This window comes from Microchirus variegatus (assembly GCF_963457635.1).
Source record: "Microchirus variegatus genome assembly, chromosome: 16".
In the NCBI taxonomy this organism is placed as follows: domain Eukaryota; kingdom Metazoa; phylum Chordata; class Actinopteri; order Pleuronectiformes; family Soleidae; genus Microchirus; species Microchirus variegatus.
In genome coordinates this window covers 17408555-17431449 of record NC_139817.1, presented here as the reverse complement: position 1 = coordinate 17431449, position 22895 = coordinate 17408555, and the positions used below count along the sequence as shown (strand labels likewise).

Sequence of the window (22895 nt, the reverse complement as noted above, 5' to 3'; positions counted from 1 at the left end):
AGTGGTGTACCGTCCACCTAAATTCAACAAAGACTTCACTTTGCTTGACTGTCTGGCTGACATCAAGGCATGGATTGGTGCAAACTTCCTCAACCTCAATGAGAGCAAAACTGAGACCATTGTTTTTGGCTAAAACTCTCCGGCCTTCTCCGGCCCACCGATTCCCTGGGCCCTCTTGCCGCTAACAACAGGCCTTCTGTCAGAAATCTGGGCGTGATTTTTGACAGTAACTTTTTGAATTTGAGCAGCAAGTCAGCACAGTAGTTAGAAAAAGCTTCCACCACCTGAGAACCCTAGCTAAGACCAACGCCTACCTGCCCCAGAGGGATCTAGAGAGAGTCATCCATGCTTTCATAACCTCACTGGACTCAACTGGACTACTGCAACACTCTCTACACAGGCATTGATCAATCACAACTCCCAATCCGCTACCGCATTGACTTTAAACTTCTTCCGACTGTCTACAAATCCCTCCATGGTCTGGCCCCCACCTACCTGTCTGATATTCTCCACCACCACATCCCATCTAGAGCACTACGTTCAGCTGACCAATTGTTGTTGGAAGTGCCCAGGACCAGGCTTAAATCCAGGGGGGACCGAGCCTTTGCAGTTGCAGCCCCCAGACTCTGGAACTACCTCCCCCTACACATTCGAGCAGCCCTGTCCCTAAATATTTTTAAGTCGCAGTTAAAGACCCACCTTTTTTCACTAGCCTACAATTAGTGTTTCCTTTTTAAGTATCAGCCCCTAGTTACCTTTAAAATTTTCTACATTATTTCAAATCAGTCACTTTTTTTGTGTGTACTTGCACTTAAGCACTTTTTGTGAAGCACTTTGGTTGCGGCTCAGCTGTTTGTAAATGTGCTAAATAAATAAATTTGACTTGACTTGACAAGGATCAAGCCGAACTGTAGATAGTTAAAAAGACTTAACAATCCTAAAAATGAGGGTTAATCTCATACAATTACCAGGGAAAGGTCTAAAATCTCAATATTTAACAGAGGAATCTGGTCTGGTCCATCACACTGCCGCTGTATTTCAGCCCAGAGACTGTGCTCTGGTCATGGAGGAAAAAATATTTTTAATCAATACCGAAAACAACTGCTTTATGAGTAGGGCCCTATGAAATCCGTTTTATTTTTTTCCAAATTCCGTTTTATTTTTTTCCACATTCCGTTTTAATTTTTTAGAATTCCGTTTTTTCTGTTTTATTTATTTTTTATTCTTGTTTTTTTTACCTTTTATACTTACTTTACCACCATAGAATGTGTGCTTTTTGTGTCAGTGAATAAAATGTCCACTGAAATGAATCCACTGACTTCTCAATTGTTCAATTGTTTTGACTTAAGTTAAATCCTAATTAAGTAAATGCCAGTGAATCTTAAAGCGGAACTAGACCGGAAGTTCCTATTATCGCTGTTTTTTTTGGTGTGTATCTGCGTCATTACCTTGTTTATGAAGCCTGACGGTTCGAAAACAAACAGTTCAGCCATTGCTGAGAAAGTTGTGTTTTATTGTAATCTCGGGGCTCAACGAGATCACTGAAAATCCCGTTAACGTTACGTAAGCAGCGGTTCTCCTGAACAACCGATCGTCCTGCTCTGGGCGGTAGTCCGGGCACATCCGGTTGCGTACATTGAACCGCAGAAGAAGAATAGCGTCCGTTGTGGAGGTGTTTCACGAGCAACAGTGTCTTCTGACTCTGGGTCTGACTCCGGTTTAAAGTCATAAAGGGACTGCGGCGGGGAGTCGTGACGAAGCTATTTTTAAACACTGTTAAAACAATGTTTTGATAATGAGTAGCAATGCATCCACCGCTCCAGAGAGGGAGCTGCGCTTCTGAGAGCTGACGTGATAGATTACGTCACTTCCAGATACCTGGCCAATCACAACACAGGTGGGAAGGCTCTACGCTGGCTGGCCAATCACAACACACTCTGTCTTCTCGGGCGAGGTTTATGGCTAAAAATAGCTCGACTGACAAGCGCTTCGAAAAGGACAGATTTCAATCGGCTCGTTTACATCAACTAGGAGGATTTTGACCATAAAAACAACTTAATATATGTAAGTAGACCTCCATAACTGACATATATGTGCAACAGGACCACTCTATGTGACCTTTAAAACAAGCCATGCAATGCTGGTCACATTTAAAAGTAAAATAATAATAATAAACATAAATAAAAAAGTGGTAGTGCCCCCTCATCTGGTGCAGACGGATTTCTGCGCACCGCCCCTGCGCTGTACTGTTCTCCCTCTCCTGCGCCGTGCGCTTCTCCGTATCCGACTGGATCGTTTCTCTACACTCAATATTACCCCTACAACTCTGCAATTAAGGGAATAACAGATGCATCAGATGAGCCGATGTCTTTAGTTAACTGTTCAAAGAGAGAGAATTTTCTCTGCTGTGAAGTGAAAGTCGCGGGGAGTTCATAAGTTTCACTTTTGCGCAGAGACTTTCCAGCATTTAACAGGCGATGTTCCACAGTTTACTCGCCGTGTTTCGGCCGCCGAATTATCGGTGCATTCCTAAATATAACATATAACAATATAACCGTAATAATGGCGTATTTGATGGTGTGACTTGAGTTTCAATCGGCACCTGGACAAGGGGACGCTCGCCGGTTACATGCGGGCGCAGCGCACTTGTTCCGCGGTTTAGAAAAAAAAAAGTGTATATAAAGTAAATAAACAAGCAACACGCACTGGGGGAAATCCTGGCCGGGTGAGTGTTTGTGGGGAGATGCACGGGTGGTGCCACGAATGAGCGTTCCCCGGAACATTTCTCCAGACAAACGTTCCTTCTCCTCACGATGACAGCATTTCAGTCACATTATGTCAATTTCCGCGATATTCCGCGTTTAACATTAGATTCCGTTTTTATTGGCCAATTCCGCGATTCCGTCCGTGATTCCGTTAACACGGAAATCATAGGGCCCTATATGAGTCACAAGTCACTCATTTGTGTGTGTGTGTAAAACGTCATTCATCTGCACATAGTACACCATATGAATAATTATTTTGTCTTAAGTAGTTTAAATTATTATTATTATTATTTTTTTATTATTATTATTTTTTTTTTTAAATCGATCAAAATCGAAAATCGGATCTGGTATATATATATTTTAAAAAATCTGGGATTTTATTTTTAGGCCATATCGCCCAGCCCTAATTACAACCAGTTAAAAAAATTAGTTCACAGAATCGATCAGTAGTTCCTTCATGACCGGAGCACTGACAGTCACTGAAGTAAAAATACAGCACCAGGGGTTGTGATGCAGCTCGCTGCTCTATACGCCAGCTTTCAGCAGTGCAAGTCTTGTTCATGACTCTTCCAGTGACTACACTCTCTTACCAAACAGTGGATGGCAGTATGACAATGTCACATATAGTATCAGCTCAGCTCACTTTAAACCTCACCAGGGCAGTTACTAAAAAAAGTGCCAGGTACCAGGTACAATCGCTAATGGAAAAGCAAAAAAAACGTGCAGAGCCGTGCCAGGACTGTGTAGTAGAAAAGCGCCATTAGTGCCTGAGATTGCCAAATTAACCCATTGAAGCCGGGAAAGCATTGCCGCACTTCTATCATTGACGCCAGGAGAGCAGCTGTGCGTTTTATTCTACCAAAGACGCCGGGAAAGAGGATACGTTAATTTTCGGGGGTATAAGGGTTCCTCGCGACATTGTTTTGAAATTACATCGAGCAAACATGGAGGACTTTGACAGCGGAGAGATTTCTGAAGCCAGTGATTTTGAGGAGTTTCGTCTTCGATGACGTCATCGCTGATAACTTCGAATTATGTTTGAAGACGACAAGGTCGGCGATAATGAAGATAAGTACCATCATAATCGACGGAGTGTTTAAAACCACGTTGCAAAACGAGTAAAACATGAAAAAAGCATTTTCTTTTTCAAAATGAGGGATTTTCATTTTTTCAAAATTGTTCAACTTGAAGTTTGTAAGAAGCCACTACATGCTTCAAATCACAGTATTGTGGGTCTTAAAACATATACTTTGTATTAGAATTAAGGTTGTTTGATCGCTGTAAATCATTCCTAGTTTGGGTGTGGCGGTCTCACATTCCAAAGGCAAGGAGAACTGGAAAATAATTAAACTGTGGCTAAACTTCTTGACAAAGACAGAGACAGACACAGATCTTGTGCTATGTGACTGGACTTGTTAGCATTTTAGGCTAGCAATCTTTATGCTAACGTGTTAGCAGACTTCCTCGTCACAAAAACAACAAACCGATGTATTATTCAGCGGCCTAAAGAGAACAGGACACACACAGTAGTTGTCTAAGATGGTGACGCCAGCACCGCTCAATCTCCTTATGCTGTTTTCATTAATGTTGTTAATCTACCTAACGTTAGTGTTCAGTCACATACAGGGACGTTTTTTCTTTTAATAATCCACAGTGCGTTTCAGAACGTTATGTGGCTGCATTGTTATTAACCAGCTCCACATGTGCTGATGTGCTTGAATCATGTGTAAATGACACAGCTTTGTGTATGAAGTATTGACTGTGATGCTAATGATTTAGCAACGAGCTGAGAGTTATTAGCACATCATCAGCTCATTCAGTAACAGACTGTGATCCATCCACACTACACCACAGAGCTACTTCAATGTATTTCATCAGTGCCTGCAGAGACAAGGCAGTTTGATTTGATATTAGAAATATGTGTCAATCTTTGATCCTTCTCTCTTAAGTATATATAGTAAATATTGTTTTCATGAAACAACAAAAACGGATGATGGAAATACAGTGGTATGCAAAAGCTTGGGCAACCATGTAAATTTTCATGATTTTCCTTTATAAATTATTGGTTGTTTGGATAAGAAATTTCAGTTAAATATATCATATAGGAGACAAACAGTGATATTTGAGAAGTGAAATAAAGTTTATGTGATTAACAGAAAGTCTGCAATATCAGCAGATTCTGGAGGACAATGTCTAGGAATGTTATTAACGAGTGAATTCCACAAATTAATCATCCTGCGTTAGCACGTTAATTTTGACAGCCCTAATTTAATTCAGAAAAAGATTGGCCTTTTTCATTTTATAGGCTTTTGTTATTGAAGATATTTTTTATTTAAATGTGTACCTTGTGGAGCTTTAATTAAAAAAAGAAAAGAATCGCAACTTAAACCGTGCCGAGGCTAGGCAGTAGAAACATGCCATTAGACCAACAGTCCATATGTCTGGTTTTCACGTGTGTATTTACCAACACTTAGCAATATACACTTAACATCAATATGCTCAGTGTTTGTCTCCAGAGTTAAATATTTTTGTATGTATTTACACTGGGCTCATGTGGTGTATATCACACTGCTGTGAGGAGGGAGAAAACTTACCAGATCGAAGGCTCTGGGTGTAGCCCACTCCGATCAGACTGGCATTATTCACTTTGGCCTACAGGTCAGAAAATAACAGGATAAAACATGATACAAACAACACTGTTTTTTGGGGAGAATTAGCCTCCACAACACTGCTGTAAATAAACTGCTGACACACTCACAGACAGAGACACGTCTTTGTCCAGCTTGTATTTGGCAGCAATGCCAAATCGAGTGTTGTTACTGCCGGCGGTCCAGGCCAGAGTGACCGCTGTCTCCAGCTCGTCATTCACTTTCTGGTAGATGGAGCCGCCAAACTCGGTTCCATCATTACTGAGAGAGAAAAACACATCAGAGACGACTGTGCACAAAACTACACTTTACAAAATGCCCTCCTTGCGCCTTATTAACAACCAAGTCTTAAAAAACAACAACAAAAAAACAAACATGAGAAGACATTTTCTTACATGTTGAACACAAATAGTAAACTGAAAGTAATACACGGCTGTACTCACACGTTGGTGTGCAGCTGGAAGTCTCCAGCCCTGTATCCCAGGGAAAAGTTGTTCTGGGTCATTTTAGACTTGGTTGTGTCGAAGGTCATCTGGTAGCCAGCCACCCAGCCCTCATAGCTCAGCACGGCGTTGCCGTGGATGATGGGGCCCTCAAAATCGACATCACAACCCAGGTTCATGTACTCACGCTTGTAGCCCGTCTTCAGCTTCCCGCTTTTTTTACTGAAGAAATTACACAGTTAGAGTCATTGTTTATCTAATCATAAGGATAGCTCAATTTTTTGTGTTTGATATAAAAACATAACCTTTACAAAGTTTCTACAACTACGCATACAAATTCACTTTAGTCTGACCCCAGGGACTTTTACTCAAAAAAGCTACGAGTGACAAATTTATAATGATTCACAGTATCACAATCAACATTCATGGTAATAAATGTGGTCTTACCCTGTGTTTGGTACAAAAGATGTGTCCAAGCCAACCTTCAGTCCTAGGGCCAGCTGTAAATAAAAGGAACACTTCTGTTCAAACTGTCCACACTCCAGTTCAAACTAAAACAATGCAGAAAGCAGAATAAAAAAATATGTTTGAGCAGTGAATGTGTACCTGGTCCTCCACAGTCACTTCAGTAGCCAATGTGTTGTCTGTGTTCCACTTCTGGCTGAGGCTCAGTCCCAGCTCCTTCATCTTGTATTTGGTCTCTAGGTTTCCTGAGGCTTTCCCTGTGTCTGTGTTACTGGAGCCAGACGTGTTGAACTCCTGAGAGGAGGATGAGCAGGACACAGCTTTAATACACCACAGTTACAGACAGACTCACGCACACCACCCATGCACACACGCACACACAAAACAGAACTAAAGTGAACAGTAAGAAAATAAAGTAATATCAACTTGTGTCAGCAATATCAACTTGTGTCAGTGCCTTGATTTTGCCCTGATGGACTGGGAAGAACAAGCATGTAATGACTGTAACAGTCTGCTTCACATGTGACAGCGATAGTGCTTGCAGCGGTTTTAAGTAGGTAAATCGACTTTCACCCCTGGTGTGTGGTTGAAAACCTTCAAACTCATCGTCGTTATCGTCGATCCTCTTCAAACATATTCTCTTAACCATAAATCCCGGTCGATTGGTTCAGCACAGATATAATCAAACCACAAACTTTATTTAAACAATAGTGCACTATTAGATCAAATTAAACAGCAAACATAAAACCACACAAATTACCACACACAACGGCGATACATACCTAACCTAATTTTGTATAAATAATTCTAGCACACTTTCTGTAAATCGTGTAAACTTTATTTCACTTCTCAAATATCACTGTTTGTCTCCTATATGATATATTTAACTGAAATTTCTTAATCAAGCAACCAATGATTTCTAAAGGAAAATCATGAAAATTTACAGGGGTGCACAAACTTTTGCATACCACTGTATAAATATATATACAGCCAAGTCTTTCCTGATTTTCAGTTTTGACCACCAATTTTAATTTCGGTGCATCCCAATAGGCAACTAGGATTGGGTACCTTTCACATCTGAACCGATATTGGTGCCAGTGCCTGGTATTCCGTCTCGGTATCCAACGATACTTATTTCCGTACCTTACTCTAACTGAACTGTAATGCCTGGTTTAACAACTACAAAATTTGATTACAGTTAAAAGAATCTCACAACTTCTCAGTTTAAAAATTGTATTAAACAGAATACAAACATCCTCCCCATCCTACATATGAGCAATGTAATCACAAATACTGGCCAACATGGAAAAGATCTCCATGGATATATAATTATGTCTGTTTTACATACCCAGTGGATGTAAGGGTTAGGGGTAGGTTTTAACATATTTCACAACATATTACCTACACAAGAATAAGTAAATCAACTAATGGCCAAGACCGCAGACCTCACTCGCTCTCTCTCGCACTCCGTGCCTACACGGCTTCACGCTCTCTGCCCATACTAGTTTAAATGAACAACAAACAAAAGCTGAGTGCTGATCAAGAGTTTTGTGCAGCATTTTAAAGTCCTAAATATGACAGGCTTCATTCAATACATTAACATTAATGAAACGTTTACATGCAGTGCGCGCGCACTTGCTGCGCGGATGGGTTTTTCCACATTCAATATTAATGTTCACCTCCGAATGTCTGTTTAGTTGTATAGAATATTCGACCACCCGGATTTCCGCTGGACGCGTTACAGCCGCAGAACGTCAGCGCTATCGATAAGTAGCAGTTCTATTTTTGCCGTTGCCGCTACTGAGTCGTACAAAGCTCAACAGAGCAGTAAAGTAAAACACTTCTGCCCCCCTTTCAAAATAAAACACACAATATGCAGGTCATGTAGCCTATCACAACTTCACATCAACATTACATCGTGACCGGTGCTACCAGGTCAACAGTCAATTAATCAGAGCGTCTCGGAGAGTCATAATGTACGACGAGAGACTGATTGTTCAAGTGGAGAAACATAAAATCCTTTATGACACCAGATCAACAATTCTTCCACATCGGAGAATGAAAGAAGCTTTGTTGTTGTTTCCTTTATACACAGAGTCTGTCACGGGATCTTGCAAACTCGCGTCCGTTCAGGATTATCGCGTGATGTTCCGTGAATACTGCTGGCTCCCAAGGCACTGCAGCGCTGCCGTAACGTGCCCTGTGGGTATTGACGCCGGGCAAAGGACGAAGCAAAACCGCGCTAAACGCACCCAGTAGAAATCCGCCTTAACACTGTAAGACCCATGGTTGTAAAATTACAACGTTACATTTAGACATCCCAAAAAACAATCTATTATATTTTATCTGTTTTTTTAACCACATGTATATAGTCATTGGGTCTTATTGTTCAGTCTAACAATGTTTTTTAGTTCTTTTTTTTGGTTGTTATTACAATGTGTAGAGCATGTACATATTTAGTTGTTGTGGAATAGATGCATCAAATTTCCTTTAGAGCTTGTTACATATTTGATGCAATTTTACAACACTTGGTCTTCGTGGTAGTCAAAATAGCAGGCTTGTTGCAGTGGGCACAAACAGGTTGTATTCCCTCAACAAAACCACTGCCTGAATCAGAGGATTTTCCTTATACACGAACAGCATACATTACATACATTATACCCTTGTGTTGTGTTCTGGTCAAATTTGATTTAAAAGTTTTAATATAGTTTTAAATATAGTTAATTTGATCAGACTGAGCTAAAATCCCATATCTTTGTCCACAAAGAGGATATCAACAGACAATTCAATTCTGGGAAAGGTGTAAATGAACAGTTCATGAATGTTGGGTTTGGAAGTAAGTGGGGGTATGCATGTTTTCCTTTAGTATGATAAGTAGAGACCATAGGCTAAGACAATACATTTACATTTAGGCATTTTGCAGATGCTTTAGTCCAAAGTGACTTACAATCAGCAGACAGTATTGTCTGCCTTGAAAACATTTCTACCCAGAGGACTTGATCCACCACCCTATCTATTCCTTCATATTATGTACTACTATATAAAAAGCATATTTATACATGTTAATTCATTGTTATTTTATTTTCAGAATGCCACCAGCAAGGAGAGAGCTGTGATACAGTTTGCAGGATGTGATTGATATCATCCAAAATGGACTAATGTGTGATTATTTTTAAATGTTATATACATTTATGGAGCTAAGTAAGCAATCAACCCTGCAAATGAACCCTTAGTTGTTCTGAATTGTTGTTCAGACAAAGTGAGTACAAAGACAGAAATTCTGCTACCACCAAAGCCAATTGTTGCGAAATTACAACATTTCTCTAAAAAAGTACATACATTTTTTCCCCAAAAAACCTTTTGATTTCTGCATCAAAGGCCTCCTACAACAACATCTGAAAGGTCAAATAATTTTTTTTTTAGGTTTTTCTTAATTTGGGTCTTACATGGCTGTTAAGAGCTGAAGCATGTTACGTCAAAATTATCAAAAGTAAAAAAAAAGAAAAAAAAAAAGAAAACAATTATTCTGGGTTAATGGGGCCGGGACTAGATAAGCTTTTGCTTCTCCCGCTTTCCCTTTCATGTGTACGAATTAAACTGATGATGTGTGCTGATGTTGATTTACTGTTATGCCCGAAATAAACAAATCATTCATTCAGTCACGTAAGCCGAGTAGTGGAGTAAAGCAACACAGCAAAGTGACAGCAGATCTTTGGCAACATTATCCTTGTCTCGTCTCAGCTGAGCTCGAGCTGCAACAGTATCTCAGCTCGAGCGGCGAGCAGTGCGACAGCAGCAGTCTCTGTGTCTCACTGAACAACAAAAACGCGAGCACGCCAGTCATTTACTGTTACATTCAATGTTCTGTTTAACCTCTCGAAAATGACATGCCCAAACTAAATAGAGTAAATGTCTGCAGTTACAAGCTCTATGGGCCTGATTTACTAAAGCTTTGCGCGTGCAAAAACGTGTGCAAACTGGATTGCACACGCAGATTAGCGTTGATGCTGATCTACTAACAGGGCGCAACGAGGAGCGCATCCCTCAGACGGGCAAAATAGCACCCGCAACCCATTTAGCGTTCTTGCCTTAATGCATATGCAATATGGGGCGTTTACACGCTATTTTGCGTGTGATGGGAGGAGAAAATGTAAATATGTTATTTTAGCACGCGCAAAGTGATTTATCAAACCTGAAACTGATTGCGGTGTTTATTTTTGCGTCTATATTTAGCACGTTTCAAAGGCAGGTCTTAACTGGCACATCGGTGAGCGGCGCGCACATGGCTGCGGTTATTTATAGTTATATATATTTGTAAATCAGGAAATTACGCTTTTCCAGAGCATGTTCAACTACGTGTTCACAGATGACGCACATTCATTTCTTATTTGGTATATCTGAATAAATTAAACATAGATATCCAGAGGAGAAATGCGTGTTTGTACTGGTATGGGCTTACCTTGGTTTGCAGTTGGTGGTTCAAGGAGGGGTCGTACCAATGTTCCCCGGTTAAGACCGGAGAAACGGGGAACTCCTCTTTACCTTAACGGGTCCAGCTCTAACCTGGTCTACACGGCGAAGCGCAGGTGGCACAGTGCGCACACCTCACCAAAACCTCACAGGCAAGATACCCTAACCCTAACCCTTCCAGTTCCAGGCACATTTAAATGCAATAAATAATCACAACAATCACTAATTAATGTAACTATCTGAATCAGCTATAGATATATCATCTATATCGATTGTCCCGTCGCCTCTGACGTCAGATCAAAGACTGTTGGCACGCGTAATGGACACTCAGCCTGACTGAATGAACACAGATGAAACCAGGGACGGACTGGGACTAAAAAGCCGTTGTGATTATCCGCTTTATTTATTTATTTACTTATTGATAAGAAAGTCACTCATCCATTAGATCCATAGAAACAGCAGAACTCGCTCCCTGGCAGCTGTCAGTGAGCTGCAGGTGAGTCAGGAGGAGAGCGCAGCACCTTCTTTTTTTTTTTTTAACGGCAACATCCATAGTCCATAGTTTTCTTTGTTTGATACGTCAGGTAATGATGGAGCTGTCCAAAATACCGACGCAGGATTATAATAATAATCATTATAATATAAAAAGGTCCTATGGACCCGGGGAACAATATGTCATATATGCCTCGATCCCAGTTATCTGCTCATCGCAGAACGTCACTTTCTGTTCAGTGGCTTCAAATTTAATTCAGCGCTTCCGTTGAGTCTGCTCTTTCTCCATGTGGACAACTCTTGACTCGCGCAAAATCCTCATTTAAATAGGGCGGTCTTAACCACTTCTGCGCCTGTAGTCAATTGCGGCCGCAATCTTAGTAGTTCACCCGCAAAACGTAACCCAGTAGCGGGCGCAGTCTTTCTGCTCGCGCAAGCAATTTAGCGCTCGCTATTTGGAATCTTAGTAAATCAGGCCCTATGTGTATTATCTTGGTATCAAAATAATGAGGTGTAAGTTTCACTATAGATGCCACTGTGTCAGAGTAAATGCACATGGAACACAACATAACTGAAGGAATTTTTTTCTCTCGCCTTAAAAAATATTGCATTTTAAAGCAAATATCACCTTTAAAATATGCAAAAGGAGCTTTTGTTCTGGTGGAAATAACTTGTTTTGATAAACAGCAAAGGTAAGACAACATTTCTGCTTGTATTTCTTGAAAGTCAGTTGTTGTTTTGCTCCTATTTTGGGGCTGTATCCGTGAATCTTGGTTGTAGAGTGATAAAAATGGTACCGCTAGAATCTGTGGGTTCTCCGCTGTCCAGCCGACACATGTTTTTTTGTTTACATAATCACGCTGACGCTCCGGTGCAGCTTTTCAATGTGTGCGATGTAACAGGTTTTTTTTACAACCTGCTGGTTTGATCCGTCGGTGTTTTAACTGTGTTTCGTGAACATAAGAATGGTTTATATGAGCTTTTAACTGAGTTTCTGACCTTTCTGTGGGCATGCAGTATGTCTGTGTTTGTTGAAGTTAGATATGGTTTTATGACACTTTTGTCACTGCGTCTGACGCTGCCCCCGGTTCCGGGGGCAACCGTGAAGAAAAGGTTAAGTGTGGAAAACTTAAACAGAAAAAGTTAGTACATTAAAATTCTCTTTCGTCCCATGGTTGTCCCGAGAGAGAATATTGGTCTCGATTAACCCATTGATGCCGGGAAAGCATTGCCGCATTTCTACCATTAGAGACGGGAGAACGACTGCGCGTTTTATTGTACCATAGACGCGGTAAAGCGGATACGTAAATTTTCGGGGATATAAGGGTTCCTTGCGACGTTGTTTTGAAATAACTTTGCGCAAACATGGAGGACTTTGACAGCGGAGAGATTTCTGAAGGCAGTGATTTTGAGGAGTTTCTCGTCTTCGACTACGTCATCGCTGATAACTTCGAACGCGCTGAACAAATCGACCAGGATCTATGGTTAAGACATAATTATGTTTGAAGACGACGAGGTCGGTGATAATGATGATAAATACCAACATAATCGATGGTGGTATTCGAGTGTTAACAACCGTGCACCAGTGGTAACAGTGGATTTACCTGCTGCAGATGCCACAGCGCTGTAAGCACTTTCACGTCACATGTGAAGCAGACTGTTATTGCAGTCATTACATGCTGTTGATATTATTTTGTTTTCTTACTGTTTTTTTGATTAAAAATAGTTATTCACTTTACTTTTACATTTTTGTATCTAAATAAATTCAATTTCACAGGAGAGCCACAAGTATAAGCTCTCAAATACTTTTTTTTATTGTGTTCCTATCTGTTACAGAGGCTGAGAAATCAGTCATTTAGGCATTGAAGCTCAGGTTTTAGAGGCATTTTTCCAGGTGCTTCAGGACTTAATGGGTTAATCCCTGGTGAAAGTACCCAAATTTGGCACCGTTGGATTTTACCTGAAGCAATACTCGGTAATACCGATGTGTTTCAGTCGGTACCAGTAAAAGGACCGGGTTCGGTACCCAACCCTATTGGCAACTACTTCTGTTGCCAAAATGTTTTTTTCTGCTTGGTGAGTGTGGCTTATACGCCACCTATTGGTTGGGCGAAAGTTCAGTTCACGCATGCGCAGTTAAATGGTATGCGAATGGTGTGCGTGCGCAGAGGTCCGATCCGATCTCTGAATTTGGATATCTGCTGATACCGACACTATTCCGATATGGATGCTCTGTTTGCTTTAATAATATTATCATCATTTTGATTATAAGGCTTTAATAAACTCCTTTATACAGGCAAGTATGATATCTACGACTTCTACAACGTTTACAGCAACTTGGTGACCCCTGGTGATTTTTTTTTACAATTCTGTTGCACAGTGAGATCCAGCTAACTTTATTTACTGTGGGCAGAGAGTCTCTCTCTCTCTCTCACACACACACACACACACACACACACACACACACACACACACACACACACACACACACACACACACACAGTGTGTATGCCGCTGTCAGTACTGTTCTCCTCAGCGAGCAGGCGTTTTAAAACGGTGACAGCTGGGATTACGTCAGCTGAAGACACAGGTTACTTCCTGGTTAACTCCTGGTAAATCATGCTCGCCTGCTAGCTGGCTGTAAACTGTGGAATAGAGTTCCTGAACGGAGTCATGCATCATTACTCCGCGTCTCATTGAGACATGCCTCAATTCAGGAAAGCCATTCCACTTTTTGCAGCCAGCTATCAGAGCAGTCAGGGAATCACTTGTGGAAACATTTCAGCAGACACAAACACAGATCGGAAATTTCCGATCTGTCAATTACGTCTGTATTGGAACCCGATATTGGATTGGATCACCCCCATCCCTATGCAAGGGCCTTAAATCTCTGTATACTTAGACTTTGGGTTATTTTTTAGAAAACTGTGCGAAACATTCTCTTTGACTATAATGGCCAGATTAATTAACAATGAAAAGGTTTACCTCAACTAAAGGTGAATTACAGATAAACTGAGCCTCGACAATCACAAGAAGCTGATGTGACAGAAATTAGAATGAAGTGTTCATCATGTGTGAATGACCACAATCAGACCAAAAAAAATGTGAATAGAAAAATAATGTGCAAATAAGCAGAGGGTGATGTGACAAAACAGGACTGGCGGAAGTAGCTCTTACACAATCTTACCATCTATATTGGAGCGCGAGCAGTCCAGTACAGAGGGAAGCAGCATATAGACAGAGAGGAGGTTAAAGGACAAGCATGTGGAGACACAGATAGGCCACACACACACTTGTGTGCTCCTGTCAAGTTTCTCCAAAACAGAGCACAGATTAAGCAAAAGCACATGTCGGCATCAGCCATGTGTTAGCAGGGCTCCAGAGTGCGACCAAAATATTTAATAGTGGTGGTGCACCTGACGCTGCTCAAAGCGTCTTCTGCACAAAGCGTCTTCTGCACAAAGATTGAGACCACGGAGTGAAAACAATGAAAAGTGCGCTCTGCTCTTCAGAGTCTGTCACCATTACTCAGATCTAATCGGATCACCTGCACTTCTTCGTGACTGAACTCATCATAAAGATCATTATTTTTGTGTAAGGATAAAACTGCGTGTAGAGAAATGATCCAGTCTGCGTTGGATAAGTTGAGCCCTGAGAGCCGTGCGGCACGGCGCATGAGAGGGACAGCACTGTGCAGGGGCGGTGCGCAGAAATCAAAGGGCCGTCTGTGTGCACCAGATGAGGCAGATGAGGGGGCACTACCACTTTTATTTTACTTGAAATGTTTAAGTTTGATTTTCATAGGGATACTTCACCGATTTGAATGTGGCTTTGTATTGCTAGAATACCAGTAGTATTTTTTAGAAAATGTGCTTCCCTCCCTCAGTTTTTCACTGAGTTGTAAAAAAATCTGTTTTCCATTTTCAAAATTTGACTCACAGTAGGGCACATTTAGGATAATAAGGGATTTGTTTACAAGTCAGGGAAAAACTGAGGGAGGGAAGCACATTTTCGGTGAAGTATCCCTTTAAGTACAAGCACTTTTATTTGGAAATGTTTTAGTTTATGTTATAAATGTTCAATTTCAGCACTTTAAACACTTCATTTTTCTTTGTATATAATTGGGCTGAAAATAAAGCAAAGCAAAGCATTTCTATACACCTTATTGTTATTAAAAATCATTTACATAATATGAAAGTTATGGAAAGCTTTAAAAAGGTGACCTTTTAGCATTAAAGGCGACCTAAATTTTCTGCTGGTGCACCTAAAAAAAAAAAGTTAGGCGCACCAATGCAACCAATGCAAAAAGTTAGTCTGGAGCCCTGGTTAGACCAAAAAACCTTCAAGCTTCAGGTTACAGAAGCAGCAGTTATTGCAGGAAAGGTTAGAGACAGCAGCAGGAAAGCAAAGACAGAAATATAAAACAGAGTAGAAGACACTGGAGCATCGAGCAGCCAAAGACCAATATAAGAAGATTTAGAAAATCTGGTGTCCTCACCACTCCACTTTGTGATTTTGTCTTGAGGTCCAGCTTCACGACACCAAAGCCTGATGGATTTAAGAGATAGAATCATAACTGAGACCAGGTAAAACAAATACAAACACATACAAGGAGATTTAAAGCAGTTAAAGCAAAACTCTGAAATTTAGGGGAACAATTGTTGCGCATGGAAATGTACTCACTAAGGGCGCTTTCACACACCAACAGCAGTTGGTGCGCACCAAACGATCCATTCGAACCAAAAACTCTAGTTCGTTTTGTTTTTGTTGGTGTGAAAGCATCAATCGCACTCAGGTCTGCACCGCGGACCGAGATTGCTAAAAAGAGATGGTCTCGGTCCGCTTGACTCCGCACCAAATGTTTAGACTCTGGTGCGGTCCCTCTGGTGAGAACGCGAACTCGGGTCCAAACCATATTCTGCAGTAAATGCCATGGAAATAGCCTACCTTGTAGGTCTTTGGAGAAATCTTCGTCTCATAGTTACCACGACCACATTCATGAAAATAGCGCGTCTCCTCTGCCTGAAATGGCACGATACATTCGCCGACTCCAGCGCATCAGCTGATTGTTCTCCAGATGCAGCCGTGACTCATTCTCAAATTGGATATTTTGCCAAAAAGGGGCCAATACAGAGAATGTAATAAACGAAGATCAGAGCAAGAAGCAATGTGCGAACGTGTTGCTCCATAGTGAGTCAAAATTTGCGCTTTTCTACCGGAAGATATAATTACACATTGATGAAACGTCAATCGGGCCAATTTTGGTTTGTTTGCTGGTGTGAAAGCTGACCACACTGGAGTCATATGTTACGTAATAACAATTGTATTGCCTGGTGCGGATCAAATAATCGAACTAGTGGTGTGAAAGCGCCCTAAGAAAGCAAATAAGATGAGTCTACTGACCAGTTTGGGTCTAGTTGTACTGTAATTTGACTCCCAAACACCTTATCTGGCTGTTAGTCTGACTTTGAGAAATTTGATTTAAAACAATTTTTATCAAACTAATTATTTGATGATTGAGCATTTTAAGACTTTTTTTTTTAATAGGAAAGGAAGGGGGCAGATATGCAACAAAGGTCTGCAAGGTCTTAACAGACCTGAAACAGCTGCGACTGTATGAGGTGCATAGACAATAACAACTTCCTGTACTCACCATAGCCTTTGCTGAATATGTCCTTGGCAGCCTTGCCTAGGTCAGAGTATGAAGGAGGGACAGCCATTGTGCTACAGAGGATACAGTGAGCAATTAAGATAACTTCAACTTCAATGAACATGATGAATAAAGAGAAATGAATGTCCATTATTTTTATGTAATTAAATTTTTTTCTCAGTATGTCTCTGGTTACTTATAATATAACTACAAAACCAGATAATGTGACCTGACTCAGATATAAAGCAGTAGAAAACTGATGCATGGATGAACTGAAATATGTGCATTTACCCATAAAATGCAGCTGGGAATACCGAGTACCCTCACCGGGTGTGTGCGCCCATGTGCATGCCTGCCTGTCTGTATCTGGAAATGCTGACTATGCACTCAAATAACAATCATATGATCCAAACAGTCATTCAGAATCAGAATCAGAATACTTTTATTATCACGAAAGAAAATTGTTTTTCTCACAGTTGCTCCAGCAACAAATAGAGTGCAAGAAATTAAGATTAAAATAAAATAGTACAAAGCCCTTGTTTAAAACAAGAATGACAAAAATGTACAATGTGTACAGGAGAGACATTATTAGGGATGCAACGGTACAGTTTCTCCACGGTTCGGTATGTATCGCAGTTTTGGGGCCACGGTATCGGTACGGTTTTGATATCTTAATATAAAACTGCTCAGACTTGAAAAGGCGATATTACATTATAAAAATAATTAAAAGCACAGATATAATCACACCACAAATTTTATTTAAACAATAGTGCACTTTCAGATCAAATTAAACAGCAAACATGAAACCAACAATTTTAACCCACTCAGAACTCACTATAACTACAAATACACCATGCTGCTCCAAGTGAAAGAGACGGGTGATGACGCTTGCTCTGGGTGGCGCTGTAGAGGGAGTGTGTCCAATATCCAACTTCACTGGGCTGCATAACAGATGCTTTCACACCGTGGTTTGTTTGTTGACATTCATTTTCTCATTCTCATCGTAGTCTACGCTGAATCCTAAATGATCTCACACAGCAGACTTAAACGAAGACGGTGCCGCTTCAAACTTCCTTTTTTCAGAGTCTTGTTCACTCGCGCTGATTGATGCTGAAGGCGGCGTGAGCAGAGCAGCTGAGTGCGCATCACATATCTCTTCATATGTAATATTAATATTATTAGGGTTCGAGCACGACTGTGCAAGAACCCTATTGTTATTATTATTATTATAATAATCTAAAGGCTCCATCCAAACTAAACTCAATTAAAAGGAATGGTAAACGTACCTAAAACAGACTAAAAAATATACTACTATAACTAATTTACAACTAAATAATGACTGTAATGATATAACAATGAATTATTTTTGAAACAATTAATCGTTCTTTAAGATAGTTAGCGGCAGATTAAGTAGACTATTTTACGAACACTAATACTAAATACTAAAGTAGCTCTAGCTTCGGGAATCGGGAAGAATTGGTGACGGCTTGCCGCTTAGCGACGGCACGCTAACCGGTTAGCGTCATCTACTGCCTGCCGTAAAGAAGAAGAGGTAGGCTAGACCGTCTCATTTCGCAGCGTTTGACTTCCGAGTCCTTCGGCGGCTGCGGTCCACGGCGGTCTCGCATTTGGGACATAGCTACAGTGCTGCAGGCGCACATACTGTGGTTTTCCAGTGAGATAATCCACAATCCAGGACACTAGTGCGGCATCCACCTGCATCGCTGTCAACGTCTCACCTAGAAGAGTCGGCCTGATGGTGTTGAATGCACTGGAGAAGTCAAAGAACATGACACTCACAGTGCTAGCTGGCTGGTCCAGATGGGCAAAGACGAGGTTGAGCAGGAAGATGATGGCATCCTCAACTCCGAGGCGGGGCTGGTAGGCGAACTGAAGTGGGTCCAGATGCGATCTGACCATGGGTCGAAGCTGATCCAGGATGAGTCTCTCCAGGGTCTTCATGACATGAAACGTCAGTGCCGCAGGTCTGTAGTCCTGAGAGCCACTGGGACGTGGTGTCTCTGGTACTGGAACCAGACATGACGTCACCCACAGCACTGGAAGGCTCAGACTCATCCTGAAGAGGTAGTGAAGGACTCAACACAGCTGGGGGGCACAGGCTTTGACGACACGGGGGCTCACACCATCTGGTCCTGCAGACTTGCCTGAGTGGAGTCTCATCAGTTGCCTCTGGACCCGATTGTCAGTGAAGGTGACAGGTGTGGGAGGGGTGTCAGGTCTCACATAAGAGGCAATGCTGGATTGAGAAGGAGGGGGAGGGAGAGAGAGTGGAGTAGCTGGGGGTTGCAGGTCGACAAGTAAGCCTGTGGGAGGGAGAGCAGTCACTGCAGTGTGAAATCTGTTAAAAAAAATAAATTCAGCTTGCTGGTCCTGTCCTCCCCAACTTCAGCTTGCTGTTGGATGTAATCCCATTCAAGTCCTCAGTGTGGGGATCACAGAGTACCTGCCAGTCTGTCACCTCAAAACAGCCCTGCAGTGTCTCCAAGGCATCCTCCAACCATCTCCTCACAGTCCTTGTCGTCGGAGGCTGCCTCTTCACGAGAGGCACATAGCAGGGGGCGATGTGCACCAGGTTGTGATCCGACAAGTGGGGGGAGGGGGGAGGAACCGTATGCCTCTTTAGCGTTAAGCCCAATTTATACTTCTGCGTAAAGTGCTCTGCGTAGGCTACGTAGAGACTCTGCGTCGACGCAGAGACTGTCGAAGAGCCTCTGCGTCGTCTCCGGGTGCACGAACTATTTTTTAAGTGTCCGTCACTCCGTCAAGGGACTACGGAGACGGCAAGAGCTGCGATTGGTCCTCAGGACAGGCTGAGCGAAGCTGCTCTGTGCCGGCTCTCAGTGCGCTCCGGGCGTCCTGACAGAGGCGGAGCTGATCCCCGCCGATAACGCCGCTGCCGAACTATAAATACGTCATATCTTAACACACACAGCACATGTTTAGACCCTAAATGGCCAATTTCTCGCCTCAAATAATCTTAAAACTGCGTTCCGTGACACAGAAAAGTGAGAAACGGCCACTTTTTCAACAACAACAGTCTTTCTCTCTCTTTCTTTCTCGGACGCCATTGCTCACTGTAGCCAGAAGCACAACAACCTTGCGCAGCGACCCCTACTGATCGGGCGGGAAATTGCAGCGAGTGTCCGTCACCACGACGCAGAAGTATAAATGCTCGAGGCGTCTCCGTGGTGACGCAGACGGATAACGCATACGCAGTCGGAGAAGTATAATGTGGCCTTTAGTATACAGCAGGTCCAGAGTTCTCTCCTCTCTGGTGGTACAGGTCACATACTGGGTGATAGTTGGGAGTGTGGTGTCCACTGTGATGTGGTTGAAGTCACCTGAGATGGCAATGAAAGCACTGTTAAGTCCGTAACCGAGCGATGACAGAGTGACATAAACAGCCACCAGAATGACATGGGAAAATTCCCTAGGTAAATAATATGGCCTGAGTCCAACAGCACACAGTTCAATACAGTACACAGTACATGCACATCTCCATAACAATAATCTTTATGAACAGTTCCAGTCTGGATTCCGCCCACGTCACAGCACAGAAACAGCCCTCCTCAAAATCACTAATGACCTCCTGTTGGCAGCTGACTCTGGACTATTATCCATCCTCATCCTACTCGATCTGAGTGCGGCCTTTGACACAATCTTCCATACCACCTTCCTCGACAGACTAGCATCTATTGGCATCTCCGACACACTTTTTTATCTCTCCGGCCACACTCAGTTCATCCGGTTGAAAACCTTCACATCCCAACCATCTCCCCTCTCCTCTGGGGTTCCCCAAGGCTCTGTACTTGGCCCCATCCTGTTCATCATCTATCTCCTCCCCCTTGGTCAGATCTTCCATAAATTCAATATCCACTTCCACTGTTATGCGGACAACACCCAGCTCTACCTTTCTTCCAAATTCCAGACCCACCTCCACCTTCCCGCCCTCCTCCCTCTGTAACTGTTTACAAGAAATCAAAACCTGGTTCTCTTCCAATTTCCTGAAACTCAACAGTGACAAAACCGGGGTTCTTCTCATAGGTTCCAAATCCACTGTCACCAACACTCCAAGTTTCACCATCCTCATCGATAACTTCTCTCTTTGCTCCTCCCTACAGGTTAAGAGTCTTGGTGTCGTCCTCAACGGCACTCTCTCATTCCAAACCCACATCAATAACACAGGATGGCGGCTGTCTGCTTTTCTAGTGGGCACGCTCTGCATATAAACGTTTAATTAATGTTTATATATATGTTTCAATCACGAAGCCTGTCATATTTGGGACAAGAGTCGGGACCTTAAATCTTTTGATCAGCACTCACCATTTGTTTGTTGTTCATTTAAACCAGTGTGCGCAGGGAGCGCGAGGGGCGGGCGAGAGGGAGAGAGTGAGTGAGTGAGGTCTGCGGTCTCGGTCATTAGCTCATGTACTTATTTTTGTGTAGGTAATATGTTGTGAAATATATTTAACCTTAAATAAACTACATATACAGGTAGTTATGCATCGTTGTATTAGTTTGTCCTGTTATTGACGTAATGCTGTCATCACCTGACAGTCTGGCTGATTGAAAGCCCGCAGATGCACCGGATGTAACGCACCCCAGATTGCGCGATGCAAATACTATTCACATATATTTTAATATCGCACCTGTACTAGTGTGGAGTTATTCTACAGTATTCATGGTAAAATAGACCATCCTACGTTAATCTACTGCAGTAATTCCGTTCTCAACCAGTAGAAAATGCTGTGAACATCTGATTATGCATGAAAAAAAAATACCGTCATATACCTTGAAACCGAAGAAGAAAATAAACAGAAAAATCAAGACAGCTGTACGAATTGTGGCCTTTTTGTTGAGCCGGTGTAGCTACAGTGAAAACGTACCGCCAACGCGGCCAAATGTTGAGAGACAAGAGCTGCGAGTGTCCGAGCCAGTGGGAAGAGTGTCTGCTGCTGCAACGTGTGGTTGTAACGTCCACGGAGCCGATGAGAGAGAGGACGTCAGCGCCATCCTCGAAATACTGCGAAATCAATACGGCTTGCTGGCAAGAGAGAGAACGTCAGCGCCAACCGCGACGTACCACGATTCCACCAACAGAGGGCAGAGTTTAACAGCGGGTGCCACAGCTCCTCATATATCCTTACCTGGTTTCACCTGGCATTGTTTACAGCGTTAATGCAGACGAGAGCAGCCTTGCAGTAAGCATTTGATTTGACAATGTCAAGCCTTCAACTGTATGGACATTTGTAAATGTTGAAAGTATTTAACTCTTTAAAATTTGTTGTCTATTTGCAATAGAGGTCTATAAGAGTAAGTATCGCTACTGGTACATATACATGTCTTGTAGTTATTTAGTGATAGACACGGTAACATTTCTACCTTGTTACAATGTCAATGCATAGTGGAAAATCACAGTGTGGTGGTCCTGGTGAACAAATTGAGTTCCTCCAAGCAGAGTTATCAAGGTTAAATGAACGGTTAACATTACAAACTGATGAGATCGAAATAGAGAGACTAGAGTCACTTATACAGTTAGGCCCATAAATATTTGGACATCGACACAGCTCTCTTTATTTTGGCTCTGTACACCACTACAATGGATTTGAAATGAAACGAACAAGATGTGTAGATACCTAATGGTACACTTTCAGCTTTAATTTGAGGGTATTTACATCCAAATCAAGTGAACGGTGTAGGAATTCCAACACTTTCTTTATGTGCCTCCCACTTTTTAGGGGACCAAAAGTAATTGGACAAACTAAACAATCATAAATCAAACTTTCATTGTTTAATACGTGGTTGCAAATCCTTTGCAGTCAATTCCAGCCTGAAGTCTGGAAGGCATAGACATCACCAGACACTGGGTTTCATCCCTGGTGATGCTCTATCAGGCCTCTACTGACACGGTCTTCAGTTCCTGCTTGTTCTTGGGGCATTT

General features: G+C 42.1%; 1 protein-coding gene across 1 annotated transcript in view; it reads right to left on the bottom strand.

The window, feature by feature from the left end:
* The window catches only part of LOC310938077 (non-selective voltage-gated ion channel VDAC2), a 32407-nt gene that overhangs the window by 4214 nt on the left and 5298 nt on the right, over positions 1-22895 (bottom strand). Inside the window, exons 2-8 of the mRNA XM_083902496.1 lie at positions 16937-17007; positions 15782-15831; positions 6463-6615; positions 6304-6356; positions 5857-6078; positions 5524-5674; positions 5360-5417 (exon numbers count right to left, since the gene is read on the bottom strand). Of these exons, the coding sequence (XP_083758622.1) occupies positions 5360-5417; positions 5524-5674; positions 5857-6078; positions 6304-6356; positions 6463-6615; positions 15782-15831; positions 16937-17003 (754 nt within the window). The 5' untranslated portion in view covers positions 17004-17007. The remainder of the gene's footprint in view (positions 1-5359; positions 5418-5523; positions 5675-5856; positions 6079-6303; positions 6357-6462; positions 6616-15781; positions 15832-16936; positions 17008-22895) is intronic.